General features: G+C 48.8%; 1 protein-coding gene across 1 annotated transcript; it reads right to left on the minus strand.

Moving 5' to 3' along the window:
• Window positions 1–1,135: 1,135 nt before the first annotated feature.
• Window positions 1,136–16,352, minus strand: HPSE (heparanase). The gene is made up of 12 exons (XM_076337055.1): window positions 16,177–16,352; window positions 14,290–14,435; window positions 12,782–12,907; window positions 12,218–12,391; window positions 11,584–11,755; window positions 10,902–10,949; window positions 8,721–8,814; window positions 8,002–8,108; window positions 6,165–6,279; window positions 4,173–4,291; window positions 3,872–4,018; window positions 1,136–3,148 (listed from the first exon to the last, which is right to left on the minus strand). Exons 1-12 carry the CDS (start codon window positions 16,350–16,352, stop codon window positions 2,989–2,991), a joined length of 1,584 nt encoding a protein of 527 aa, XP_076193170.1. The 3' UTR covers window positions 1,136–2,988.
• Window positions 16,353–16,672: the final 320 nt, after the last annotated feature.

Raw genomic sequence — 16,672 nt, forward strand, 5'->3', positions numbered from 1 at the left:
ACCCTAGACCGTCTGCAGACAATTTTTAAGGAGCTCATGAAAGTAAAGCAGAAAAGCAAACTTCTTGTCACTAGGTTTATATTCACTATAAGGTGGCCTGGCCCCTCGCTGAAAAAAAATCTAGGGAATAGTACACTTCAGACTTTGAAAAAGCACCAAAACCTGTTAAGGCCCCATTTTCTTGTTTGACTCAAATCTGAGTTGATGGTCAAATTGCCCCTGTTTCTAAGGAGATTATCAGTTTCCTTATTTTCACATACGTTAAATGATCTCCTATATAAAGGTTTCATAGTGCAATTTACTCCACCTTCCAGGAACTGATTTACAGTAAATCCAAGGTGGGTAATCCAAGCTCGAGAGTCAAAAATGCAAAAGTAAATTGGAACGTGTGTGAGGTATAATCGTTGTTCCCGGACTCAGATAAGTGTGTGTATATATGTTTTTTGACATTCAAGATTGAAACCCCAAGGTTTACAACATTCACATGGGAAAAAAGCCCTTGAGATAAGGTGCCCGTGGGGCAGGCGTTGCTGCTGCAGATGGGTCCTGCGAGGGCGATGTTCGCCTCTGGTTCTGACCGTACCTGTCTTGGTGTACTGGGATCCAGTGTCTCGTTTCCTATGCTCCTGTCCCTCCTGCTTTGTTTGTACAGACCTAACAGTAGCTATCAGCTTAATATACACCACTTTGTAAAGAGAAGTCATCTGGGTGTGTGTAGAGCTTTTTAAGTTGAAAGCAGTTACGTGAGCTGTAAATCATACCTCTCCCCACCCTGCCGTGTGAAGAACCAGGCCGTGTGCTCAGAGAAGGAGGTGTGGCTGGGAGGTAAAGCCAGAGCAGCTGTCATTTGCGCACCCGGACATGCCTGTACCCCTCCCAGTAGTTCCTGCGTGCTGATCATCAGCCCGTGTATTGTGTCCGAGTTAGACAGCGGGGTGGAGGGCTTCTGAACTGGTGGTCAGCTATAATTGCAACACACCAACCTGGATATGATTTCTTTCATTTTTACTTACTTGGGTACTCTTATTGGGAATCACACAAAGCACAGATGATGTATGACCAAATGTAGGGAGTTTCGCAGTATCACTATGCCAATAAGCAGTCTTAAAAAAAAGGAAGATTGCCAAAAGCTGGTATAATTCGCTTTAATTAAAATCTTCAAATACAAAAGTCACAAGCATTGGAATAAACAGAACTATTAGAAAAGTTCTAAAAAGAAGCTACCAGGCAAACAATAACTTTGATGTCTTAGTTGTAACATATTATTAGTATAATCATAATATATTATTACCTTTATGTTGACTGTATGTAAGACTTTCCACTCCATTTTACTCTCTCTTTACTTCTTGTATTGAACTTGGACAATGTAAACAAACTTAGCCTTCCTTATTCTCATTTCTGATCTATATTACCCCCTGATACATAACCCTTCACAGAATGCATCTGCGCTGTGGATGCAAACACTCCTTTGACACACTGAACTTAAATATAATTTTTTATTGTGCAATTTTTAATCACAGCTTCAAAAGTTTTTAAAGCCTTGTCATTAAAAAATGTCCCCTCCCCCCCTGCCCTGCGTTGAAACCCCATGTAGCTGGTAGCATCCTTTTAAAGCTTAAAAAGGGAAATACAGTGGTGTGGTGTTGTTTTCCCCTGCTGTGCTCAAAATATCATAAGGCATTGACAGTGGCATGGGTTATATATCTTCAAGAAAAGTAGATGCAAACAAACATGTGCGGGAGACCACAGATATTCTCCAAGGTGTTTTGCTACCCTGCAGACCGGCAGCCCGCGTGCCAGAGGAAAGTGGCCGGTGGCACACCGAACTGCAGCAGGGTGCGCGTGGGGAAGGCATGGCTGGGGAGAAAAGCCACTGCTGACACAGATTTCTGGCCAAAATGGCTGTTTCCCCAGTGGGAGGGATGTCAGCCTGGCCGGGCAGGTTTGTCCCCAGAATGCTCTAAGGCCACTGAAGTCCCTCTGATGGTTGAGGGGTGGGTGGTTTGCTCAGTCTCTTTACTCTCCTGTCTCCTCGAGAACAGAAGAGACCTGAGCGAGTTAGGGAGCGTAAAGCAGAGCTTCTCCTGCAGATAGGTTCAGGGAAGTCCTTTCCAGCTGAACCACCTGCGGGGTGGTGAAGGTTGAGTCGTGAGCCCTCACCGTACAGCCCACTGGCCACGGAGGGTTTGCCGGGGCGCCTGGGGGTTCCTCTCCTTTCCTCTCAGGGACGAAGTGCGTGATGACAGAGGTAGACCACCCTGGCAGGAACAGCCTGCATTTTGTGTGTCAAAAACTCGCCTTTGGAAAGCATGTGGCCACAGCTCCATCTTGTGACTGAACTCTCCTAGCTTGGGAAAAATGTGCGGTGCTGCCCCAAATCCCATGAAGGACCTGGTTTCTTGGCAAGGCGTTTTCCCCTGTAGGCACCCCAACCTTGGTTTGCTTTGCATGTCCCCACCTTCCACCCCGAGATGCCCTCAGCAACTGCAACCCCTCCTTGGGCTTCCCCACACAGTGCAGGCAAAATCACAGCTGTACAGCTAAAATAAAACACCTGCTCATCCTTCCTGAAGGCAAGCTTTTGAAGGAACTGCTTTAAGAGCTGTGCTTGCAGAAATTAGAAGGAGAGGGGAGGTTGCAGTTCCTGGCTGGCAGTGCCTCCAGTGCAGCGTGAGAAGCTGACACAGCTCCGCGCATGGCATGGAGAAGGGCTCCAGGCTCGAGCACAGCAACCCAGGCTGGACTGAGAGCAAATCCAGCCCCTGCCTGGGCTAGCTCTACCTGGATAATTCTCCCGGGAGCTTAATGAGCATCTTTCACGTACTCAGCGGGACCTCATGTCTTCCCCAGCCCACAGATCATACCAGTGCCACCACATTTGCATCCCTTGCCAGAATTAAATCTCATGGTAGAAACGTGAATTTCTAGGATTAAACTTCCCTACTAGCCAAGTGCTTTACATTTATCCTGCACGCGTGTATTAACCATTTAAATGCAAGCAATAGCTTTGGCATTTTTGATAACATAAAAGCCGTAAGAGAAGGCTGGAAGGCCAAGTACACTGCCGGGACCAAGGGGTTTTTCGATAAGCTCTGGCAGCATTTTGTCATCCACCATCCGTAGCACACGGCCATTTAGCTCAATAGACCTGGAGAGGGACAGAGAGATTGTTTGGGCAGCTGTGCTCTGTTTGCCATCGAGCACAAACAGCTCTGGACCTGAGTGTAAACATAAACTCAGCCCAAAGACAAACTAAACTTCCCTTGAGGGTTTATGAGTGTACACACACAGAGCATCTGCTGCACTCCCTCTGCAAGGACTCCTTTTAGAGTCGTAGCACAAGCAAGTTGAAAAGTACATGTTTCTTACTCTTCTAGTGAGGTTAACAGCAGAACAGGCTTTGAAAAGTACAAATTTTAATTGGTTTTTCTCCTGCAAATATTAAGATATCTTCTATGCCCACAGAGCAGATCCTTCCCATGCCGATGCATTAGTGGTAACAACAAAAGAAACCATACAAAGCCTGAACACGATGCTGTAAACCGGGAGCCAGCACCTGGGAAAGCAATATACCTGTGCTTGTGCAAAAGAAAAAGGACTTTAGCAGCCGGTCCAGATCCCTGAAGCTTGCTAGGAAAAAGCTTCCCAATTAACATCAAACAAGTGTCCTTGTACCTTAGCAAGCTTTCAGCAGCCTGATTTTAGGAGACCTGATTTAACAGAAGTCAGACCTTGCTGAAAAAAACCCCAGATGACTGAATGGTAACCTCTTCCTCCCTGCCCCTTGCAAATGGAACAAGGTGAGGTTTTAGAGGCCATCTAACTCTACTGACAATCCTTTCTACAGAGACAGGAGGAACTGCACACTTACCTGGAAAGTATATTCTCTTTGCCACGAGGCAGTAAGAGGTACTGATCCACGTGCTTGCTTGATAAGTAATTCGGTAGCTGCAAATGTTGGGTAACGTTGTAGAGGTTTAAGGCAAACAGCGTCACGTCCCCTTCTCTGTACTTTGGGCTGTAAGGCAAGAGAAGATGATGGCGGGGATCAGGAGAGAAAGAGGTTTCACAGAAATAACGTGCATCCTTGCACTGTCCCGAATTGCTTTTGTTGGCCTGGGGGTGGCTGTGGGCTCGGTTTCTGGGATATTTTGCCCTTTCTGGAGGCTTACTGGAGGGTGTTCGTGCAGTGGAGGTAGACACGGAGCTTCCTCTCGTCAGCTCCCACCAGGCTGACCTGCAGCACCTTGGTACCCACCAGCTTCTTGTAGAGCAGCGAGAGCCAGTAGTCCTGGGAGGCACAAAAACAGACGTAAGCACTTCTGTACATGCCAGGTACTCCACACGGTGCTTAATGTAACGTTCATGTTTCTGGTAATTTTTGGGGGAGGGTTCCCCATAATTTTTTGCTTTAGCAAGTTTTTCACCATATGTATTTAAATTCCCACTAACAGCATAGCTAAAGAGAAAACCCTGCCTCCAAGCTGCACAGCAGCTGTGTTTACATTACCTTAGAGTAATTTTCCCCTTCACATGCAAATCTCGGAGCTCCTTCTGTGGGGGAGAGACTGTTTGCATTTTGGAAACGCCCTTCCGCAGGGTACAGAGCACCTCAGGGCTGAATCCGCGGGGGATGAGCTGCCCCTCCTGCAGGAAAGCCTGTGCCCAATCCACAAGCGCAATGCCGGGATGAAGCCCCCGCAACTTTTATGCCCTTCACTAACATCGTGCTTTTGAACAGGCCTCAGGATTAATTTCTGAACGCCAGCCAAGAGTAAATCCTCTGAAACCCCAGGACAATGCCCAAGAGCAGGGGTGATGCCCAGTGCAGACTCATTTTTTCCAGGTCTGCATTTTCTTGCATCTTGACCGCTACTTTTCATCTATGAAGTCTGTGACCGTACCAAAGAGAGCACGAGGTCTGTGCAAATGTGTTTGGGGAGTAGGAGGCTGCAGGCAGGATGCATTTTGCAGCATCACTTCTTTGAGTGCAGCCCCAGGGGAGGATGTGCTCCAGCTGGCGGGTTTCAGAGAGCTTCTCCCAGCTCATCTGTCTGTCTGTCTTTGAGGTTTTCCTAGAAGGAAAACTGTCCTGTTTCTTTCCTGACTCACCATGAGCCCGGGGAAGTGACTTTTCCTATCAGCCTGCATGCTCAGCCCCTTTGCAAGGAGGTGCAGCCTTCTGACACTGCTGTGCTTCTTCATTTCCATGCTAACTAAAACTGATGGACTGGGTTTGGATTTCCCTGCCTCTAAAGCATTATTAGCTTGATTATCATCTGTACTGTCTGTAGGTGAGGAACAAGGCACATCCTTTCAGTCCAAATTAAATCTGTTTTAAATGAGGGAATAAAAAGCCCAAAGCACCAAGCCTGACAATGCAGCCCCTGGCATAGGGACCAGCTGAACAGGCAGGACAGAAAAACCCGGTATGCTGGGTTTCTTCTCATATGGTCTCTATAACCTGTGAAAATCACAGCTTGGAAGCAGAAAAATGAGAGGAAAGCTAAAAAGAAAGACGCTATCCTCTCAACCCAAGGTAAGTGCTACTAGCACAAAGAAACATGCTGTACATGCAAGAACAACGTATAGTTCAAATAATGATGTTTCATCACAGCAGAATGCTATTTCCTAATAAATCAAACTATAATAAATGCATGTTTTCATTTAATTCTCCTTCAGCCACTACTGAAGGCTAAATATGCTCATGACCTAAGAAATGCTTGAGTCTTGACTTCATGTTGTTTGGTTTTCACTTGGGATATAATTTATTATAATACCTTGTATCACTTCTGTTTAAAAGCTACTCATCACCCAGCTGAGGAGTACTCAAACCAAAACAGTCCATCCAGAAAAGCCTTGTGAATTCCAGAAGCGTCTGCATACAAATCAGACCATCATGTCCCAGAAATCAGTCTCTGCTGTGCTGACGACTAGCTGCATCCCTGCAGTTGCCGTAAATATCTTGTATCTATATATATATAATACATGAACCCATAATGAAACATGAGCTAACTTCAGCTGCAAAGATAACTGCGACTATCCTACAAAATCTGCCGCTATCCTGCGTTGTTAAAATAGCTGACTTGTATCTCCACATCCAGTGTTGCCTGTGCAGAAATACATGCAGCATTCAGATGGTGTTAGCGGGGTTGCATACATACCGGCAAAGGCTCAAAGTTGGCATCCACCAGGTGATAGGTCCCTGCCCCAAAGAAAACCTGTCTCATCACCACGTCAATCCCCTGCCTGGCTGAAAGTCCGAGTTTGTCCAACCACCTGCCAAAAAATGAGGCAAACAACATGCAGATGAAATTGCTGACCTCAACTGTACACCATTGCCCCTCTCCAACCAGCTCGGGAAATAGGAAAGCAAGAATTATGGCATGATGCTGACTTCCTTAATATCACACAACTAATTTCAATTCAAGTCTTGCATTGATTACCTTAAAAAATAATTTCAGACCACCTCTGGAGGTCTGAGTTGGTGGGAACAGTTCCTCCACTCCCCTGTTCGCAGGCGGTGGAAACCAGGAGCGGCAGCAGATGCTCCTGAACTAGCCAAGGGCCTGAAGGCTCAGAGAAGTCATCACACCAACAACAAGGTTGCCTGCCATTACCAGGCTTTGACTTGCTGGCCCACCAGGCCCTGATGAAAAGATCATGATGCCTTATAGGAGGGAAAAAAAATACATTGCAACCATGTTTTTTTAATTTTCTAAGTGTGAACCTCATGAGGTTTAACAAGGCCAAGTGCAAGGTCCTGCACCTGGGTCGGGGCAACCCCCAGTATCGATACAGGCTGGGGGGTGAAGGGATTGAGAGCAGCCCTGCCGAGAAGGACTTGGGGGTACTGCTGGATGAAAAGCTGGACATGAGCCAGCAACATGCACTCGCAGCCCAGAAGGCCAACCATCTCCTGGGCTGCATCAAAAGAAGCGTGGCCAGCAGGTTGAGGGAGGTGATTCTGCCCCTCTATTCTGCTCTGGTGAGACCCCACCTGGAGTACTGCGTCCAGCTGTGGAGCCCTCAGCATAAGAAAGACACGGACCTGTTGGAGCAGGTCCAGAAGAGGGCCACAAAAATGATCAGGGGGATGGAACACCTCTCCTATGAAGAAAGGCTGAGAGAGTTGGGGTTGTTTGGCCTAGAGAAGAGAAGGCTTCAGGAAGACCTTATTGCAGCCTATCAGTACTTCAAGGGGGCTTATAAAAAAGATGGCGGCAGACTTTTTAGCAGGGCCTGTTGTGACAGGACAAGGGGGAATGGCGTTAAACTAAAGGAAGAAATTTTTTACGCTGAGGGTGGTGAAGCACTGGAACAGGTTGCCGAGAGAGGTGGTGGATGCCCCATCCCTGGAAACATTCAAGGTCAGGTTGGACGGGGCTCTGAGCAACCTGATCTAGTTGAAGATGTCCCTGCCCACGGCGGGGGGGTTAGACTAGATGACCTTCAGAGGTCCCTTCCAACCCAAACTATTCTATGATTCTATGATAAGTGTGAACCGCACATTCCCATGCAATTTTATCTCCCTAAATCTACAAACTGATCAAAGTGCTAAGAAAAGCCTGAATTCTTTTATTTCAACAAAATGCTACAATTGAAGTCCTTGGAGAAAATTATTTTCATGACTAAATTTCCCTTTGGTTAGTTATTTCACCATGGTCAAAGGATGACATTGGGAAAGGACACCCATCTCGTGAATGACTTTCCATCCTCACAAAAGGACGGAGCTAGCATTGCAGATTCGAGGGCAGAAATACAACTTTCTCATGCTTCTCATCCCCCATTTCCCATAGGAATCTGCTATTACCTGGGCCTACATCAAACCTCAGGCACAAGGGAAGCACACAGGGAGCGGTGGGAGGGTTACGATCCTCAACCCACCCATTGCCTGTACTCCCTGGGAAGCCTGAGTGAGTTCCTCCTGCGGGGCAGGTAGACAACCCCCTTCAGCTGATAAAATGTGTAATTTCCCCACACCTGTGACATGGTACTCACATAAAGCCAGCAACATAAGTGTTGGACAGCCTGGGAGCTCCCCCTCCATAGGCAGAACTTGTCTCTCCTAGCCAGACCTTCTTGTTGGGCACGGTCCCACCAACAATCTGGCCGGTGTGGCGTAGGGAAGAAGAGAAAGAGACAACAGTTAAGTTTTTTGGCTACTGAAATAATGGGCAAACAAAATTTTGTGCTTTAGCCAAATGCCTACGTATGACATTTGAATTTAAGGGATAACACCAACTGAGGTGGGATGTCACAGGAATTTTGATCAAAAGGACTAGAAGCAGATTTACTTCCCCCCTGCAAAATCACATCTACACACGTAGAACAAGGCAAACACCACTAAAAGCCAGGTCCTGTAAGTCTTCTTGTGCTAGGCAGTGGGGTACTCTAAGTTATACTGTTCTCAGGATCTCAAAATACAAAGACATCAGGGCAGGGAGGGGTATGACCATAAATTACATCACTGAGTAATGACTACATCGATAAGTGAGAACGTTGTAGGTTTGTGATGTATCTGGCACCATGCTTGCTGCATGGCAAACTATTAGAGCTGTATTACTAGTATTGTTAATTTTTTTTTTAATTTACAATGACAGCAGCACCCAAGCTTTGAGGACCCCTGTTTACTGCTAGTGAGAAATTGTACTTTATTCCGGATTCTCTGCTAACCCCCTGGAAACTGAACATGGGAATGACTGAACAGGACAAGGCACCTCCAGGACTTCGTGTACAGCTGCGACAAAGGTATCCAGCACTTCAGGGCTCAAGAAATCCTCCCTCGTTGCACTTCGTCCATTCACATAGTAACTGGAAATAGAAAAAAAAAACCCACAGCCAAAATTAAGCAAAAATACCACCACTGGTACAAAACACTACTGAAAGTACTCAGTTGCTTGATACATTTATCCACAGCACTATTTTTCTGTCCAGTTCTTTTTCTTTTTTTTTTTTTTTCCAAATTGCGTAGGTATGTTGTTTGTATTTAAGGGACTATCAGGTATAATTACCTCAATGGAGGCAGGATATCACAGAAACTACGATCAACAGAAGTAATATGGGGTTTTTTGCCTCTATTCATTTAGAATGAGGAAAACATCACTGAATAAGAGCCCGCTTCTGTAAATCTTCTCTTGCTGAGGAGTCTGACACTCGTATGTGATTACTTGCTTTATTGTATCAAGTCATATGTTAAAAATATCAGATCCCAGCTTCTGTCTCTCTGGTTAGGGTTAGGGTTAGGGTAACCCTAACCTAACCCTAACCCTACCTCCAGATGGTATTTTGGCCATCTGGAGGGGAACGGGATGGAGGCATCCCTACGGGATGAAGGTTGCCTTCCACTATGAGCAGAAGAGCTTTTAAGTCTGGTTTGTCCGAATAAAGAACAGGAAATTGGGATCCCTGTGATTTTTGCATTTCATCACACTATCACTCAGTCCTACCAGAAGTAGCTGAAGTCTTCCAGCCACGAGAGGAAGCTAAAACCTGATAATCCTAAATTAGTAAAGAAAATAACACATGCCCATTTAAAGCAAAGGCAGCCACAGGGCAAGAACAGCCCAGGAAGGGGAGAGGACACATTTTATGCCTTGCTAGCAGCTCAAAATACATAGATAAGTCATATACGTATACATATATATAATATAAGCATGTACATCTTTTCCCACTGTTACCTGACTGCTGCATGTCACTATGCTGTATTTGACTCCGGAAAGAAAACCACCTTCACATGGAAATCACTTTGAAACACGTGGAGTTCATGGCAGGTGCCCTGGGGCCAACTTACCCCACTGCCCACCTGAGCACTTTAAAACTACATCTCTAAGCCACGGCACAAAAGCGAAGGGCTGGGACTGTGCTGGTGCTGTTTGCACTGCGGGTGGGATCTGAGGGCGTTACCCACATACAGCCCAAACTGACTTGGAGAGCAAACGTAAGGGAGCAGGAGAAGCTGCTAGCACTTCTCTATGGGTAAGGGTCAGCCAGACTTGCAGGGCTTTTCATTTATATTGAACAGACATAAATAGAGAAAAAAGGCAGCATGTAACACATCAGCTAACAAGGCTTCTGCTGCATTTTTTACAAGGAGTTGGGTCATCAATGACTCCCTGAATTTACTTTTAGGGAGTGAAGCTTTCACTCAAGCAGATTCAGCCTTTCTAATGCCAAGGAGAGCACCAATGTCAGGGGTACTGACTCCGTTTCAAAGTCCAGCCACCCATGGGTTGTTTAAAACCTTACATTAAAAACCTTCTGCTCTTGCAGAAGTTCAGCAGAGGCATCTCTGCCGAGTAGGTCCGAGCTACCTTCTTTTCCTTTTATACGACACCCCCTTCTTCTCATGGGAAAGTGCATATTATTTGCAAGGGTTGGCAACTTGGAGCTTTGAGACAACTGGGACTGCTGCTCAGATCTCACTAGCTTTTGGTACATGTTGAAACATGGCATATGCAAAAAGGCTCAACCGCTGCAGAAACTCTCCTTGTGTGTGGGAGAGCCATATAGCCTACCCCCTTGCACACTTCTGAGAAATAAAGCTGCCATGCCATCTTTTTCTCCACATCCCACTTCAGTTTTTCTCAGTGCACAAATTTAGCAAGCAAAGTGACCGTCTTGCACACGTTGCATTCCCCGCTGCTGTGCCTATGTTACAAACCCCTGCCACTGCTTTTGGGTCTCTGCACCAAGTAGTCTCCTTGGAGACCTTCTGCATTTCTGTAATGTGCTCCCTCAATTCATCTCTTATTCTGAGCAGAGGAGTTTGCAGAGAGGCACCTGAGGAACTGCTGAAAGGGGTATTTCACCCCCTCCTTCCTGTTGAGATGTTCAAATTGACATTTTGTAAGGAAAACAGGCAATAAGCAGAGTGACAGTGGTATCTGAGTGATACTTACTGGTGCCACGTGACAGAGTCGATCACCTTCCCTCCTGATTTCAGGAAGCTGCAACCAGAGGGGATGCAGTGGAGAGCAGGGGGTTAGCGGGTACATGTGACAGGTGACGGGTTGCAGCCCCCCATGGGCGAACTGCCACACACAGCCCTCCCCTCTCCCCCTGACTGGCGGTAGTGATGGTGAACTGCTTTGGGGCCACGCTTGTGATGGCTTTTAAATGGACTTTGGGCAGCCTGGCTGCCTCAGCGGGGTGCTGGGAGGATGAATTAATGCTTGTGTAACACGTGGAGATTTCTAGGGTGAAAAGCCCTTGTTAACACAGCACTAGAGCCAGCACTCAATTGAAAAGTGTGTGGATCACTGAAGTACTGCTAGCGTCTTAGTTTCAACTGGCTGACTATTTAAGCCTTGAGCTCATCTCATGCATGCAGGTAAGATTTCAGTCATCCCCAGTCAAGGGAAAAAAAATTCCATGTTTCAGATTTAAGGAAAAATGCAGGAAATTAGTTCTCAGATAGACTGGATGTATCCATTTGTACATCCTTACTATTGATTTGGAGCAGAAAATCCTTAAAACCCTGCCCCGATGCCTCCTCATGCCCCCTGCATCTGGGTGCAGATGAGCCACCGCTATCCACACTTGCCCACCCCGGGGAATGCTGCCAGGGCCCCACACCCCTACCTTCTCAGCAGTTTGTGTGTGTGCTTTCGGGGCTGCCCGACATCGGGACCGTAGAGCTTCGCATGCCGGTAGAGGGTATAGTTACTCAGAAGTTGGCGTAAGTGAATAAAATCTTGCCCCAGCTGGAAGCCATCGATGTAGATGCCAGATTTCTTCCTGAAGCTATTGGGCTCTGGGGAAGACACGCGTGCATCAGCACCCTGCTCTAGTTTTGGGGCACAAAATAGGGCAGCTCGTTCTACATGGGAAGTACATAGATCACGTGATCTGGCACGGTACAGGTGAGATATTTGAAAGCGATGAGCATGAAACCGCAAGCCCGGGTGATGTGGCGTGCTGCTCTCCAGCACTCTGTCCCAGCCAGTCCCCATAGGTGACATCCTGCACCTCATGGGGCATCATTCACCTCATCTCAGAGCCTTGGTAGGAGCAGCAAAATCATCTCAATTTGCTCATTCATTGGGCCTTCTGTGAAATCCCTCCTCAAAAATTAGGACCTTAATGTTTCCCAGTAAAACATCACCTTGCCTTTATGGGCCGTCATCCAAAACATCCAAAATTACCAGCCCATACTCTGTGGTGGTACCTTTCCAGGTGACCGTTGGCCTGGCCCACAAACAGGCTTAGCACTTACCATTCCCGAGCTCCCAAGAGATGTTGTACCTCTGCGAGGTACAGTAGTCCAGCAGTGCCCGGGCGTTCGAGCTGTCCCACTGCAAGCCATCTTTCCGCAGCAAGGCGTTGAGCCCAAAGATCAGGTGAAACCCTGAGCAGTTTGCAAAGCTGTAGAGAATATCCAGGGTATTTCCTACACGGAGGAGAAAGGGGGGATGTTTATCTCAAGGTTACGACATGCTAGTTGAGCTCCAGCCAAGCGACAATCTTTACTGCCTGTATTTATTTAGCCTGGTGCTGCAAATGTGCCAAGCTCTCCCAGCTGGACAAAAGAGCCCAGACCTTACTACACACCATCCTGCAAGGTGTTGAGATCATCCCAACTCCTGCAGCAGCCGAATACTATTAAATACAAGGTGGCAGACAGTAGAAAGAGATTTCTTAGAAACATTTCACCCCTTTAGAAAAATATTAATTTTCAGTGGTTTCAGCTCCTAACAGCCTATGGCCCTTTTACCGCAGAGCAGAGATTTGCAGCCCCCTGGTTAATAAACCCTAGCAGAAAAATCTGTCGAAGTCTTACTTGTAATGGTGGTGTTTTTGTGCTTTTTCCAGTTATGCTCTGCAAGAATCAGCTTCTCCTGGCTGGGCCACTGGGCCAGCAGTAACTTCTCAACAGCAGCAAATGCAGGCCTCGAGCCACAAGCCTCTGTAGGGCAGAAGAAGGATGATAGCAATTAAGTCCTCATCTTCACGGCCAGGGTCCAGCATGCAAAGGGCTGCATCCCTCAGGAGGAAGCACAACTACTTGGTGCCAGGCTGAGACCCAGTCGTGCACTTCTGTGAAACGCACCCCTACCTTCACAATGTTAACCACATAGAAAAAGAGGACTGGCTTGATGCATAAATATGTATTTTATATATAAAACATATATTTCCCAATTTAAGGTGATGGAGATGGGGGGGTGGGGGAAGACTGACCTGTGCTTCTGGAGGCTGGTATCATGGCGGTCACACCCCAATAAACTATTAGCTGGAGCACCATCCGGAAACCCTCATTCCAACGAGCTGACAAAGCATGGGCTGCAGTGCCCGAGGAGCAGATAAGCCACCCCGGCGTGCAGCGGTATGGCAGGGTTCATGGCCTGCCTTGCTGTGGGCAGATATGGGGCAACGCTTCCTGCGCTGCCCATCTTGTGCAGGGAAAAGCGCTGACTGCTTCGTGCGGCAGCAACACTGGCAGGAGTCATAAGACACTTTTTCTTCAAAGCTCATGCTTTTTCTCGGCATGCAAACCAGGAACAAGCCATAACCAGAGAAGGAGGCATGAGCCGGAGTCACAGTTACCCAGAGAGGAGGCGGCTGCTCAGCAAAGCAGTACAGGGGGAAAAGTACCACTTAGCTTCAAAACCGAGCATCACCGGTTGTACAGTGATGTATGATTGCACTGTTGTGCTATGTACCACAGGAACAGATGGGAATTTTTTAATCTGAAACACCTCTAGAAGGTTTTATGTGCTTTTGCTAAGTTTAAAGAGGAAATGGACTTTAATGCAGTGGGAAACCTCGTGCACCAGGACCAAGCTCGAGCAGTTGGCAGTGATCCGGTGGGTTTGCACTTGCCCTGTCAAAGCGACAGGAGGGCAAGGCTGCGCCCCCAAGCCTAGCTCTGGCTTTGGCCAAGATAGAGAAAACGGACGCTCTGTTCTATCAGATTATTTCTTCCATCCATTACTTAATTTTCGTGATGAAACCACAACTTCTGAGCTGACCTTGACCGCCTCCCAGGCAGCGGGGCAGCTCCCAAGGCTGCTGCGGGGAGCACAGGGTGGCAAAGGGAGAGTCCCAGCAGACGCTGGGGTGGACACGAGGTGTTCCGCACCCTTCATCATTTTCCCAATGGCTGGCATTGCTCCTCCCATGGACCATGCTGAAGGTCCATGGATCTCCTCTCCATGGAGGAGAGCAATGGTGACCCTGTGGAGGTCCCCCAGCGCTGCCGCCATGCCCCTGTGGCATTCCCAGCCTGCATCAAAGCCACCTCCTAAACCCAGGATGGTTTCGAGTCTAACATGTTGATGCCCGTTTTACCTTGCTGGGCCTGAAGTTCCCAGAGGATTTTTTCTTCCGAAGTTGAATCCTTGTTGGGATCAAAGATGAGAAAATCTGTCTCGGTGCCACCGAACCTCAGGAAGCCTGGGGACAGGGCCATTGCCAGGGCACGCAGTTTGGGGTTGCTGAGGAAGGGATGTCAAGAAACAGAGGAAACACTATATTCGTGCAGACTATGGGTTCGGTGTAGGGCCTAAACATGGCAAATGCTCAGAGGGACGCGCTGTGGTAGGTGACCTGGGGCTATCTAGTAGCCTCAGGGCACTCCTGACCCCTCGCTGGCCCTGTGCCCCAGCCCTCTACACTGTGCAACATAGATGCTGCCGGACAAGTGGGCCAGGAGAGCATCGGCGAGGCAGCAAGGGGGAGACGTGCCCCAGGGATCAAATCCTGGGGGCAAAGTAAGGCAATACTTCAAAACAGGTATTTTTTTGTCCTAAGCATCCTTCTCCCCTATAATTTTTTTGTTTTGTTTATACAAAACTAACACACCAGTCTCGTGAGAAGGCGGACGTAAAACTAACTTTAGACCATCAGTCCCAATTTCCATCAATGACAGCCAAAGCAATTGCTTTTGTATCCAAGAGAGATTAAGAGTCCACACTAGGACAAGCGTTAGCTTTAACGAAGCAGGTTTATAAAATAGCATAAGGTCTGCCTCTGCGACTTGCGCATACCCCATGCAGGATATGCAGCACCGACACCCGGCGTTCACTGGGGGAAACCGTGAGACATTGGAGGATGCCGGGTGCACAAGCACTATCTCCTCGGTGGTGACACACAGCAGATTAGAGGCCACCAAGTACTTCCTGCTCCCCATAGTGGCGAGGCTGGCCCCAGACTGAACCCCAAGGTGTGTGGCTGGGGCTGGCGGTTGGAAACCTCAGCACTTTCCAATAAAGCTGATGTCATCTTTCTCCCCACCTTGGTGAGGAGGGAAAGATGAAAGTGGTGAGAAGAGGGAAATCAGGACTGGAGAAATAGTGTGGGGCTGAAAAATGGGATCAGACAGATGAAAAGGAAAGAATTAAGATAGCTTCCAAAAAAAGTAGACTCAAAAGGAATAGAGTACAAAAAATAATAGAGCAAAAGCAGGGAAAAAGCGAGAGAGAGGTCAGAGCCGAAAGAACAGGCAGGGAACACCATCACTTGGCAGTCCAGAGTTGCTCAGTGTTACCCAAGGGGGAAAAAAGGCTTCATTTTTAGGATCTCTTGGTTCAGCTTTGATGGTGACAGACCTTCCTCAGCATTTATTTGACTTTATGTTGACAGTGCCCCGGCAAACATCTGCAAAGCTGCCCGAGGACTCAGATGATTTCTATCTCATGGAGCAGCAGAGTTAGCAGCCCCCGGCCCCGCCACACGTAACCCCTCTGCTCGGCAGTTTCCTTCTCCTTTTCTTGTGCTCGCAAAGCGGCTCCTCTCCCAAGTTTATCCCCGTGCTGCTTCCAGCGAGTACCACCCGAGCTGCGCATTCCCTCCCTCCACCCGGCCCTACCGCTCCATTCCCCAAGCACAAGCGAAACGGCGCAGCTCGCACCCACGGCAGGTACCGCGTTGCTGCCCCGGGAGGATGAAATTAGTGAATCCCGAAGCAGAAAGGATCCAGCAGCCTCGCCCCGCCCCAGCTCCAGGGATGAGGTCTCCCTGTTCCCCCCAGCTCGCTCCCCTGCCCTGCCCCTCCGGAGCACGCCGGGCAGCAGTGCCTTTGCCCGGCTCCCCGCCGGGATGCCTGGGCTCCCTTCCCCGCGGCTGCAGACCTCTCTGCCTGCCGGGGACCTCTCCTCCCCGCTCCAGGGGACCCCTCTGCCGCCCCCCCGCCAGGGCCCTTTCTCCTTTGGCCAAAGGGGGAGGGAGGCGGCTCACCTGAGCAAGGCGACATAGCGCGGGTCCCGGGCCAGGCTGGCGTCCAGGGTGAGGGAGAGGAAAGCCGGGCTCACCTCCCCGCGGGGGCTGCCCCGCAGCCCCATCCGCAGCACCGCCGCCCGCCGCCCCTCCGCCAGCGGCAGCAGCAGCAGCGGCAGCAGCATCGGCAGCAGCATCCTCCGCCTCCGGCCCGCAGCACCGCCGGCGGCACCACCTCCGCGGAGGACGGGCCCGGCCCAGGGGCGGGGGTGCAGCCCTCCGCTCCCCGCCGGGAAGGACAGGGGTGTCGTGAGCAGCCAGCGCCGAGACCCTCCTTACCCTCTGAAGGGGGCTTCAGGCTGCAATAGCATCCTTGAAGCGCAAGCCTGCTCTTTGAGCCTCCCCACTGTGCGGTGTCTCAAATCAGCGCTAAGACACCTGAAGCCCAGGGTTACTCTCCCAACAGCCTCAACAGTTACAAAATTAATCTGGGTTTCAAGCTGGTTCCTTGCCTGCT

The sequence above is a fragment of the Aptenodytes patagonicus genome, chromosome 4, assembly GCF_965638725.1.
Source record: "Aptenodytes patagonicus chromosome 4, bAptPat1.pri.cur, whole genome shotgun sequence".
Lineage (NCBI taxonomy): Eukaryota > Metazoa > Chordata > Aves > Sphenisciformes > Spheniscidae > Aptenodytes > Aptenodytes patagonicus.